Here is a 12457-nt window from a genome sequence, read left to right as displayed (position 1 = left end):
TTCTGTTTTTAAATGCCTTTGGGTACATACCCAACAGTGAGATAGCTGAGATATCAGGTCTTAGGCACTTCGCTTAAATAATTCCAAATCATTATCCGGAGTGTTTAGAACAATTTACAGCTCTGCTGTAATGAATTAGTGCATCTGTATTTACATAGCCCTTCCAAAATTGACTGTTTCCATGCTGTGTCATCTTTGCCAATTTGCAAAGTACAAGGTCCTCCAATGGATTCATGCTTTGGTCCCTCTTCACCACCCTGGTCAGCCTCCATACATGTTTTATTTAGTGTAACATCACACTTTCTGAAATGTCATATCTTGGCATGTGCATAATAATACACATGTGTTCTGACCATAACAGAATAGAATAGAACTGTCACATCCCTTGATTCAGATACTGTATCTCTGTTTAAGTGACCTAAATTTACATTCCTTTCTTAAGCTAAATTCTCCTAGTAATAGCCTCTCTTGACATTAAAACTTGGATGGCTTCACAGACACCCCTGTTCTATGTTTCCCCCATTCCTCTATTTGTGCATTTCCATTGTTGAACCAAAGCTCAGATCTGGATATTTATCTTGATAAAAATCCAGTGTTTGTGTCTTCTAGATGAAGAAACTGAAGTGCAGTGAACTGAAGTGGCTTCCTCAGGGAAAAATCTGTTAGGACTCATATTTTGAACAAAACCCTCAGCAATAAGAGACTTGGCAAGGACCAGCTTGGCCAGGGTCAAGCTAAACTGCTGGGCCTCAATCTGCCAGGGCTCAGTGACTGCTGCTAGGCAGGAGGTTAGCACCCTCTTTGCAAAAACAAAACTTCTAATAACAACAGCGTTTTGATTTTTATCTTTAGTTAATCGGCAAGGATATTGAAGAGGCCATTGAAGGAGAAACATCTGGAGACTTGAAGAAGGTCTATTTAACTCTAGGTAACATCGGGTTGGGAGAGTCTCCCCGCTAACATAATCATTACCTAACAGCACATGTCTGAAACCTACCAATATAATTTAATCTTAATGGATTTATTAGTGAGACCAAAGGTAGTGATAAATAGAATCCAAGCAATAAGCTACAGATGAGGCAAGGGTGCCTTCCTCTATTTTATTTCTCTTAACATTTTGAATCTCTTTGGAAAAAAAAAAAGAAATCTACTGTGAGAGGGGGGAGGGGAGTCCTGATTTTAAAACTTGCCAGGAAAACACCAGGGCACTCACTTGCCAGTCTTTGCTGATAGGCAGGAAATAGCAGGGATGGCACAGGAGGAGCATGTCTTGGCAGAAGCCCTTCTTTTTGCAAGACCCAGAGTGAAGGTATTGTCCATTGTCCACCATCCAACAGTAAAGAGTCCAGGGCACCATACCAAAGGGAACTAAAAGGAGTATTCTCAGAAGAAGGAAGACAATATGAAAAAAATTTAAAAACAACCCTGGAAGTTAAAAAATGTTCTCAAATTGCCAAACATTTCTTTTTTTTCCCCAAAAAATATTGGCAGTAATTGATTGTTTCATCCACACTAGTTTTGCATTCAGATTAGTGGAACTTCTGCCATGATCTATGTGGGCATGAATGTCCCTAGTGTTACTTATGACTCATACTGAATAAACACATAAGACCTCAAACAAAGACTGTGCTTTGGGCTTAAAGAAGGATTCTTCAAACAGGATCTAGGGTTCTTCATGACCTAATAAACCCTTCCCCCCTCACCAGAGGCCTTCACTTCTTCCCTAAATGTTTGACATCATTGTCCCAGAAGAGAAAAGTGAGGAATTGGGCTCCCAAATGGCAGCAAAATTTATAATAATAACTAATACTTGGATAGTACTTTAAGACAGACAAAGTACTTTATATAAAGCTGCTAGGAAGCACAGCACTGGATCTGGAGTCAGAAAGACCTGAGTTCAAATCCAGCCTCAGACACTTACTTGTCTGACCCTGGCCAAGTCATTTAAACTCAATCTGTCTCAGCTTCCTCATCTGTAAAATGGGGGATAATAATAGTACCTAACTCCCAGGGTGGTTGTGAGGATCAAATGAGATAATATTTGTGAGTATTTGCAAATCTTAAAGTTCAATATAAATGTTAATTATGATGATGATGATGATGATGATGATGATGATCTTCACAAAACTCTGTGTGGTAGGTGACTACAGATATTATCACTGCCACTTTAAAGATAAGGAAATTGAGACTCCTAGAATTAAGTGATTTTCCCTTAATCATACAGCTAGTAACAGACTGAGCAGCTAGGTGGCGCACAGGGTGGAGTGCTGGGCTTGGAGTCAAAAAGATTCATCTTCCTGAGTTCAAATCTAGCCTCAGACACTTACTAGCTATGTGACCCAAGGCCAAGAAAATCCTAAATGGGGTCACAAAGAGTCAGAATCAACTGACTATCCAAAGGAGGACTTGAACCCAGAGCTCCTCTAACTTCAAGTCCAACCTTTGCTCCACTTAAGGCATGCTTCTTCCAAATACAAATATATTATAAATACAACACAAATCTTTGTAGCTATAGGTAACCATATTTAATCACGTAGTCTTCTATTAGAAGATTATAGAAAACTCCTGGACACATCATTGATGAATTCTGAATTCTTCATTCATTCTTAGTAGATATCTGATTGGGGAAGAATGCTTATTACCGTGTAGTTTTCTAAAGACCTATCTTATTTACTCACATATTTGAACTTAATAGTCACTGTGCTGTGAATATGGGTTAAACATCACATCAAGCTAGGGGGTTAAGGATGGGGTAAAAATGCTCAATAATAAAGGATAGGTTGAAAAATTTGAATGGTTTTGGTCATTTGGAGTGACAGAGGCAGGATCCCAAAAAGTCTTAACAGACTAGAAGGTTGGGTTGGAATTTAATACAGATAAATGTAAAAATCTGCATTAGGGATCAAATAATCAATTTCACAAATACAAGATGGAGGAGGCATGATTAGATAACAGTTCCTATGAAAAAGATTGGAGGATTTTAGTAAACTGAAAGGCTGATGTGAGGCATTGTGATATGGCAGCAAGACTAGGTAGGCAGTGGTCCTGTGGTACCCTGCCTTAGTCGGACCACATAGTGGGCATAGAGTTCGGTACTCAGTCATTCTGGGATGTCATTGTAGGACTATTGATAACATGAAGAAGAGTATACAGAGAAGGAAAAGCAGGATGGTAAAAGAACTTGAGAATTATACCACTGTGGGATCAGAGGAAGGAACTGAGGATGTTAAAACTAGAGAAAACACATGGGTAACATAATGTGTTGTTGTTGTTGTTGAATTGTTTCAGTTATGTCCTACTCTTCATGACCCTATTTGGGTATTCTTGGCAAAGATACTAGAGTGGCTTGTCATTTCCTTCTCTGGCTCATTTTACAGATGAGGAAACTGAAACAAAGAGGGTTAAGTGACTTGCCCAGGGTCACACAAGTAACTGGCCACTTATAGAAGGACTCCCTATTCTGGTAGTTCTGGGACAAGGCCCAAGAGCTTCTTTCCAATTCTGAGATGCTGGGGTTCATTTGGAGAAGTTCAACAGGGGCAACTTTAAGGTCAATAAACCTAAAAAAGAGAAATACACTGACCAAGCTCCAGGTGAAGAATAATTAGATTTGCCTGAATGCCAAAGAATGAGTTCTACTGCTTATAGAGAATCATGAGATGAACTTAACTTAGCAAAGTAATGCTGTGTCATTCTAGAGAAAGCACTTGTTGGAAGAAGATGGTAGAAAGAGTGATGTCTACTGAGCACTGGACAAATTTGTTTACAAAAGCCCATTTCTGGGCCCCACAAATTAAGAGGAACTTGGAGAAGATTCAGAGAAGAACCATAAAGATAATCTGAGGATTAGAAAATAAGACCTAAAAGGAAAAAAAAAATAGGGGCACTGAAATTATTCAGCTTATGAAGCAAACACTGTAGGCAATTTATTTGTATTCAGAAATATGAAGTTTTATTGTACCGAGAAGCTGCTGATGAGTTCATCATGATTTCCATCTGGAACTCAACTGCAGCCTAAAAGATGTAGCTTACATGTACCATCATACTCCAAAGATCTGTGGTTTCATCAGAGAAGATAGTCCCTCCATTGAAACAGATCACAACCCCTCTATGCCTGAGTAGGTTATCTTTATAAATTCATTCAAAGAACATTTATTAAGCCACTACTGTGTGATAGGCACTGGAATTAAAATTCAAAAACTGAAAACAATTCCTGCCCTAGAGGAAAAGAAACAACCAATACAAGGGGCAGTTAGGTGGTGCAGTGGATAGAGCAGTGGGTTTAGAATAAGGAAGTCTGATCTTCCTGAGTTCAAATCTGGCCTCAGGTACTTCCTAGCTGTGTGACTCTGGGCAAATCCTTTAACCTTGTTTGCTTCAGTTCCTCATCTGTAAAATGAACCAGAAAAGGAAATGGCAAAACACTCGTATCCTTGCCAAGAAAATCCTAAAATGGGGCTGCGAAGAGTTGGACATGACCGAAATGACTGAACAGCAGCAGCACATGAACACCAAATAATTTGGGGGGGAGGAGAGAGAGACAGAATGTTAGAGATTGGGAGGATCAGGACAGTCTTCCCATGGGAGGTGGCACTTAAGCTAAGCCTCAAAGGAAGATGGGGGTTCTATGAAGAGGTGATAAAAAGGTGCAATTTGGGCATGAAGGAACATCCAGTACAAAGACAAGGAGGTGGGTGATGGAATGTTTTGTGCAGGGGAGAGGAAGCAGGCCAGTTTGGCTGGAATCAAGGGTACATGAAGGGGAGTTATATGCCATCAGCGTACAAAAGCAGACCAATGCCAGATTGTAAAGGCCTTTAAATTCCAAGAAGAGGAGATGATATTTTGTCCTATACAGATTGCCTCTTCATGGTAGAGTGACTTAGACCTGTGCTTTAGGAATCTCAATGTGGCGGCTGTGTAGAGACAGCATGGATTAGAGAGAGGAGAGATTTAAGATTTAAGAGGCCAATTAGGAGAGCAGTGATGAGGGTCTGAACTAGGAGGGTGGTCACATGATTAGAGAGAGGGGGTGGATATAAGGGATGTTATAGAAATAAAACTGACAACGCTTGCCATTTGATCAGACATGGGAGCAAGGGTTGTTGTTCAGTTATGTCCGACTCTTCGTGACACCATTTGGGGTTTTCTTGGCAAGATACTGGGTGGGTTTGCCATTTCCTTCTCCAGCCCTTTTTATAGATGAGGAAACTGAGGCAGGCAGGGTTAAATGACTTGCTCTTGGCCACACTGCCAGTTTCTGAGGTCAGATTTGAACTCATGAAGATGAGTTATCCTGGTTCCAAGTCCCGTGCTCTACCAACTGTGCCACCTAGCTGCCCAGAGCAGGGGTGAGGAAGAGTGAAGAGTCAATGATGACTTTGAGATTGTGGGCCTAGGTGACTGGAAGGATAATGGTGCCCTTAATAGAAATAACGAAGTTCATAACGGGGAGATTTGGAGGTAAAGAACATTATTGATGTTTTTGGACATGTTGAGTTTAAGATGTTGACAGGACACAAGTGATTCTTCTGTGACTGAAAGAAATTAATCAACTGGTAATCCATTCTCTGTTAATGAACTTCTCCGTACTTACCTAGTGTGGTTCTCAGATGATAGATGTGCAGTTAATTGAGGAGCCTTTCCAATTCAGCAGGATCTGCCAAAGTATGTGCTTAGCTGGCATTGTCTTTGAGAGTCAGGGCTATCTACAGGCCAGGAAGAGGTGGCCTTCCCTGACACAAAGACTTTAGTGGAGAGCTATGAAGGCCATGAAGAACTGTTTTCTAACCTTGAAATCTTTTTTCCATTCTAGTCTAGGAGAACGGGGCTGGTTACATGAAATCTTCCCTTTGTCCAGAATTATTGTCCAAGTGTGGCTTTGGCTGAATGGGAGGCTTTTGGACAAAGGGCCTGCTCCAGATCCCACTTTATGACAAGTTAGAATTAATCCCTCCTCCCCATAACCACCGTCACTGCCCAAATACTGGCTTAACCTCATCAGTGGATTCAAAAGCAGCTGTTGACTGGCAACCTCCTTTGACAAGCCAAATCTTTTCCAGCTGCCTCAACCTTCCTTTTATTTGAGTAAGCAGGGGTCTAAAAATGGCTCATTTTTCTCATTTCCCATGGTCCTGCACAGTGAAATGTGCCCGAGACTGTGAAGGCTACTTTGCTGAGCTCCTCTACAAGTCCATGAAGGGAGCTGGGACTGATGAAGAGACTTTAATCCGAATCATTGTAACCAGGGCTGAGGTGAGTAAGAGAGTGGACACCTTCCTTTGAGGAGGAGGTCTGTGGCTTTTAGCAACAGCATCATCAAGATGTCTATATCAAGCAAGAGTTTTATGTTTTTATTTGTGTGTTTCTATGAAAAAGGTGGTGTGTGAGGGGTTATACAGAAAAAGTAAATGAGATAGAAGTCCCTACCTGAGGTGGTACAATGAATAGTGTTGAACTAGGAGTCCGAAAGTCCAGAGCTCAAATCCTACCACAGACCCTTACTAGCTATGTGACCCTGGGCAGGTAACTTAATCTGTGTCTGCCTTGGTTTCTTCATCTGTAAAATGGGATAATAGCACCTATCTCTCAGGATTATTGTGAGGATAAAAATGAATTAATATTTGTAGAGCACTCTATCATCATTATCATACATGTTGCCCAGGTTTATCATTTCTATGCCTCACTTTATATTTGGTACAAAAATAGGAAATGTGCCTGTGATTTAAATGGTCTAGAATTTCTTGTACAAGGAAATTCTCTCTACCCAGGCAAGTTGGCACTTTGCACTTTCTCTGAAATTTATAGGTCTTGAGAGTTTCCAAGAGCACAAACATAAAGTGATTTGGCCAGGGTCACACAGCCAATATATGTAAGAGGTAGGATTTGAACTCCTGGCTCTGAAATCTGGCTCCTCCTTCTTCTTCTCATCCTCCTTCTCCTCTTCCTCCTCCACTTTTCCTCCTCCTCCTCCTCTTCCCTCTTCTTCTACATCATCATCGTCATTTTCATTGTTATCTCCTCCTCCTCCTCTTTCTTTTTTTCTTCTCTCTCTCTCTCTCTCTCTCTCTCTCTCTCTCTCTCTCTCTCTCTCATCTTTATATAAAAAGACAAAAATCCTAACCATTGCTTCTTTTTTTGTGGCACATGGTTAAAAAGACTTCAAGTCATAGTACAGTGCAGGGGTCTTTTGCTCCAGTGGGTGGTGACAAAAGTACAGGTGTCCTTGTTTCCATTACAAGGAAGGTCAAATAAAAACCCAGGAGGGGTGTCACAGCATAATGGCAACTCTGTCACCTTCCTCATTGCCTTAGTCTCTTTCTGCTTCTCAAACTCTGCAGACTCTACTGTGGTAATCTGCAAAAATACTGGTGGGCAGAAGAAAGTAGACATGGAAAGGACAATCAGCCTTAGGAGCTTAGGACCACGAGTTAAGCTTCACAAACTATGCTCTAGGGCAGTGTTTCTCAAATGGTACTTTTCAGTTCTGCAAAGCAGTGGAAGTGGATGGAAAGCAAAGAAACAGTTGTTGTGATAGACAAGCCCATGGCTGCCAGCCCATCTCCATCCAAACAATTGGAACTGTCCCAACTGGAATGGATACCTTAGGGGGGAATAGATTCCCATCTTGCAGAGTCTTCAAACAAAGGCTAGATAGTTATTTGCTGGGGACAGGTATGGGTTGGATCAGATGGCTACTGAGATGCCTTCCAACTCTAAAATTGTCATTCTATGATAATTTGCTGTCTTTGCAATTCATACATTGTTTATGTGTTCAGCCAACATGGAGAACCACTGGAGGTTGGTAAATATCATTCACATGACTGAAAATTGGCTTATTAACTTAAAATAATGAACTTAACAATATGTATAAGGACTTGAATGTCACTTTGCCTTGGCAGAGAGCATATAAAATAACAGCTGTCCATTTATATTAGTTTCTACCATAGATATTTTTGTGCTAGTGTCCATTATGCATAAGCCAATTGTCAAAGGATCTATAATTTCCCTCATCTTCAGGAATTCCAGGTGTGAGGCTCCCTTCCATAAACACAGAGCCATATCAGCTATGATTTTGAACATAAGATCTAAAGAATTGCCTGAAGCACACAGGTTAAGTGACTTATTCAGAGTCACAAAGCCAAAAGTGTATAAGGCCCTATTTGAACTCAGGTCTTCCAGATTCCAAGCCTTATGCTCTATCCACTACACCAAGGTGTCTCTACAATCCATTATGCATAATTGGGTAAAATAGGAAAGTTTGAAAAGAGTAGAAAGCAAAATTTGAATAACCAAGACTCTAATAATGAAACACATATCTTTGAAATTCCCCTGAGCACCAGATCCCAAATGCAGAAGAAACATAACAGTGATGATAAGTAAGCACCAATTTGTGTTTACTTCTATTAATTTTGAGTATATGTTACCCAACTCTTAAATTGTTCTAACAAAATTATGAACAAGTGAATTTTAAAACAAAATTTGACTTTTTAAATGTGAAAATGGACTCAATCCTCCACAAGTAAAAGGGAAAATAAACATTGGAATAGTACATCTTATAAGGTAAGTTATTGCCTCACATGCTGGATGATATTATTAGAAGCAAAATAATTTAGATCTGAGAACACAAGTTTCTCTTCTTAATTAGCTCTATGCTATTTGGTATCTTTGGTAGTAGGTAGTAGAGGATAGAAGGGCCTGTTTTGCTCTGGTCCTTGGGATCTGGAAAAGTTGGACAGGACTGAACAACTGAACAGCCATAACAGCAAAATAGAAAGAGACCATTTTAAAAGATTTGACTGCAAGGCTTCTGTCAGAGTTTTGTCCAAAACAAAGTTTCCTTCCAAAGTCTGAAGGGTCCTGCAGGAGGACACACCACTGAGTCACTTTGGGATAGCTTCTTCGAGCCTTCCCCATCTTGGAACAGGGCAGGAATAACCTTGCTAGGACAGGTGGATTAGTTGCCTGCTGTTTGGGAAAGGTTTTTAAGGTCTGCAGACAGAAGATTCTTATTAAAGACAGCATTTCATTCTTATCTTCAATGGGAGAAATCTCATAGGGGATGCAAAAGGGGGATAAAAAAGGAATACTTGGGACCCACATAAATTGTCTCTCAAAAAGCTGTCAAAAGAAGGGAGTAATTTTGATCCACAGCCTTTTGACAAATAATATAAAACATCTGGTACCAGATTTAAATAGAAATTAGCAACTGGAAAGTTATTTCTTCTTTACTTCTATTCTTGGAATGATTCTTCCCTCTCCTCCTCCTTTATCATTTCCCATTCTCTTTTCCTGTCTCTTTCCCTTTTTTCTTCTCTCCTGTTATCTCTTTTCTTCTCTTTTTCATTCTTTTTCTTTCCCTCCATCTTCTCTTCTTTCTCCTTGCATCTCTCGCTTTCCTCCTGTGTGGAACTAGACTTCCCAGAGACACATACCATTCATTCAACTCCTTTCCTAAGTATCACTGACATTTAGTGGACTGCAACTTATAAATAGCAATGGAAGATTATACCTTATTCCACTGGGCTTGGGGTAGCAGAATGCACTGGAAGGACAAGATTAACTATACTTCCTAGTACTGGTGTAGTATTGGGGCAACATTCTACCTCTCTGAGTTTCAAATAACAAGTAAAGTAAAATGATGGGAATCTTTAAGATCCTTCCCAGTTGTGGTCAGATAGGAAGATAAGCCTAAGGAACATTGTCAGTCAACAAACTGGAGTAATAAGGCATGGTCAGAGCATTTCCATGAGGATCACAGGAGGAAAAAACAGAGGAAATATAATGGTGGAAGTACACCATTGGCCAGTGGTTCTCAAAGTGTGGTCCAAGGATATCTCTGGATCCCTGAAATCATCTAAGGGAGTCTGTGAGGTCAAAACTATTTTCATAATAGCACTAAGACTTTTTCATTTTTAATTCAGTAAATATGAACAGATACACTCCATATAACTAAAAACTCTTTGTGGGGCCCTCAATAGTTTTTTTAAAATGTCAAAGAGTCCTGAGACCAAAAAGTTTTTAAAACACTGTTATAGACCACCAGACCAGCTAGAGGCATTGGGTGATGAGCACAAAGCTTCCAGAGGCAAGATCTGGTCACAGATGGGGAACCTCAACTCTCCAGGATTTCTGCCAAAGCACAGCAGATAATTAATTCTTGACCTGTCTTCCTGATGATCTTTTTAAATTTAGAGAGAGTAACATGAATTTCTATCATTCTGAGCCCAATTCTGACCAGTAAGGAGGAAATCAGTTGGTAAAATCAAGATCCAGGGAAACTAAAGAGACAATCATCATGTCATTGAGGAGTTCGTATAGATAAGAAAAGAAATTTTGGACCAGAATCAGACCGGTATCCTAACCTTTAAGATAACTTGTTTTGAAGAGTTTATAAAAATTATGAATAGGATCCCATGGATTGAGACCCTAGAAAGGAAATGGGTTCAGGAAGAAGGGGTTCTCAAGAATAAAATTCTGGTGACAGTATTAATTAATTCTGATGAGAAAGAAAGAAGGTGGGTAAGATAGCTAAAGAATCCAGTGTACATGAACAAGTCATTGACCAACTCTAGTTTTTAAATAACAAATAAATAAAGGCAGCATTTTATAGAGGATTTGGGGCTACCTTCAAAGTGAGAAAGACCTGGATTCAACTCTCATTTCTTGACTCACCCTACGTCTGTGACTCTGGGCATCTATTTTAGCCTCTCAGACTCTAAGCAATTTTCTAAGACTCTAAGTGGCCAAGCAGGTGCCTATCTTCATTGGCAGAGAGGCTTACTTCCTCACTTGGAATTCCCTAAACCAATGGCATAGTTTCAGCCCAAAATAAAAAAGATACAAGAGATAAAGGCAGAGAAGTTAAATGAAGATGAGTACAAATGTGTGGCAAAGTCCCGAGAGATGTCAGGGAGGATAAGGTCCAGTTGAGGTTCACAATAAATTCTAACAACAACAAAAAGGACTTCTTTAAGTAGTATTGGAATCAAAAGGAAAATCAAACAATAGTGAGAAACTCCAATGGAAAAGGATAATGGAAAACCAATATTCAACTATTTTGCTTCAATTTGCATTATCAGGAATAAGCTCTCAAGCTGGGAAGCTATTGTTAATAGGGAAGTGAATCTATCTTAAGAAGTTGATTTGATGGCAGTTTCTTGCTGCTGGCCTTGGGAACCAAAATGGCTCGCTCTCTCTCGCGCTCTCTCTCTCTCTCTCTCTCTCTCTCTCTCTCTCTCTCTCTCTCTCTTTCTCTCTCTCCCTCCCTCCCTGCCTCCCTCCGTCTCTCTGTCTCTGTCTCTGTCTCTGTTTCTCTCTCTTCCTCCCTCCCTCCCTCTCTCTGTCTCTCTCTCTCTCTCTCCCTCCCTTCCTCCTTCTCTCTGTCTCTGTCTCTCCCCCTGACTAAAGGCTGCTTCTGGGGCCAAAGGGGAGCTGATTCCTTCCAGCCCTGCCAAGGGCCAGACAAGCCTTTCACTTGTCTTCTCTCCTAACAGGTCGATCTCCAGACAGTGCAAGAAAAGTTTCAAGAGAAGTACCAAAAATCTCTCGCAGACACCATTCGCTCTGACACATCTGGAGACTTTAGGAAGCTGCTATTGGCTCTCCTACATTGAGCCTCTCCTGAAGCAGCAAGAACAGAGGGAAGAACTACCTTCACCATGGGCACTTTCCAAATCCTGATGAAAAATATGAAATAGGCAGGAGAGGCCATCAAGTGTATGAGTTTATTTTCCAAGCCCTGTTTGCCACAGCCATGCCAGCAGGCTTATTTGAGGATATCATTCTCAACGGGCTTGTGTAATTAACCCATGCTGAAATGTGCCAGCATAAATGGTCTCAGCACTTTTCGTCTCTCACTCTCTTTTTTTTCTTTTATAATATGTCACAGAATGTTTATAGAGTACAACAGCAGAGCACAAAACCAGAAGCTAATGAGAAGCTATGTGTTTATAATAAAAATGTATATACATTCACAAAGGCATTTGTGTTATTAGAGGGGTGGGATTCTGACTGGATCAAGTGATTAATGTCTACATCGGAATTCAACAATAAGCAGATTCATTCATTTCCTTTCTGTTTATACTCGTCTTTTTTTTTTGGTGGGGGGAGATGGGAGGGTCCTGGACCTATAATTTCATTGACACACAAGAAATTGCAAAAACTCTCTCAACTGATGCAAATCAGCAACTCTCTTCTAACTTAACCATCTTAAGAGATTCACCTAGGATACCATGGAGTAACTTGCCTATGGTCATATAACTAGTGTGTGTCAGAGGCAGAATCTGAACTCACATCCTCTCAATCTAAGGCAAACCCTCTATCTACTTCACTTTGCTAGTCCTCATATATACTTATATGGACTAATTCAATTAGCTGAATGCACAGTCTGGGCCTTCCCAGGCCCTATGGACATGAGATCTGTAACCTCATCCAAGTTATCTTCTCTGTGATATAA

General features: G+C 40.4%; 1 protein-coding gene across 1 annotated transcript in view; it reads left to right on the top strand.

Annotated features, from left to right (window-relative positions):
• Nucleotides 1-11999, top strand: part of ANXA13 (annexin A13) — an 88263-nt gene extending 76264 nt beyond the window's left edge. The window contains exons 10-12 of the mRNA XM_020965006.2: nt 853-928; nt 6143-6255; nt 11496-11999. Coding sequence (XP_020820665.1) covers nt 853-928; nt 6143-6255; nt 11496-11615 — 309 coding nt within the window. The 3' untranslated portion in view covers nt 11616-11999. The remainder of the gene's footprint in view (nt 1-852; nt 929-6142; nt 6256-11495) is intronic.
• Nucleotides 12000-12457: the final 458 nt, after the last annotated feature.

Source organism: Phascolarctos cinereus, unplaced genomic scaffold (genome assembly GCF_003287225.1).
Source record: "Phascolarctos cinereus isolate Bilbo 61053 unplaced genomic scaffold, phaCin_HiC Scaffold_4;HRSCAF=312, whole genome shotgun sequence".
NCBI lineage: Eukaryota > Metazoa > Chordata > Mammalia > Diprotodontia > Phascolarctidae > Phascolarctos > Phascolarctos cinereus.
Note: the sequence above shows the minus strand (reverse complement) of the source record. Positions and strands in the feature narration are given on the sequence as shown.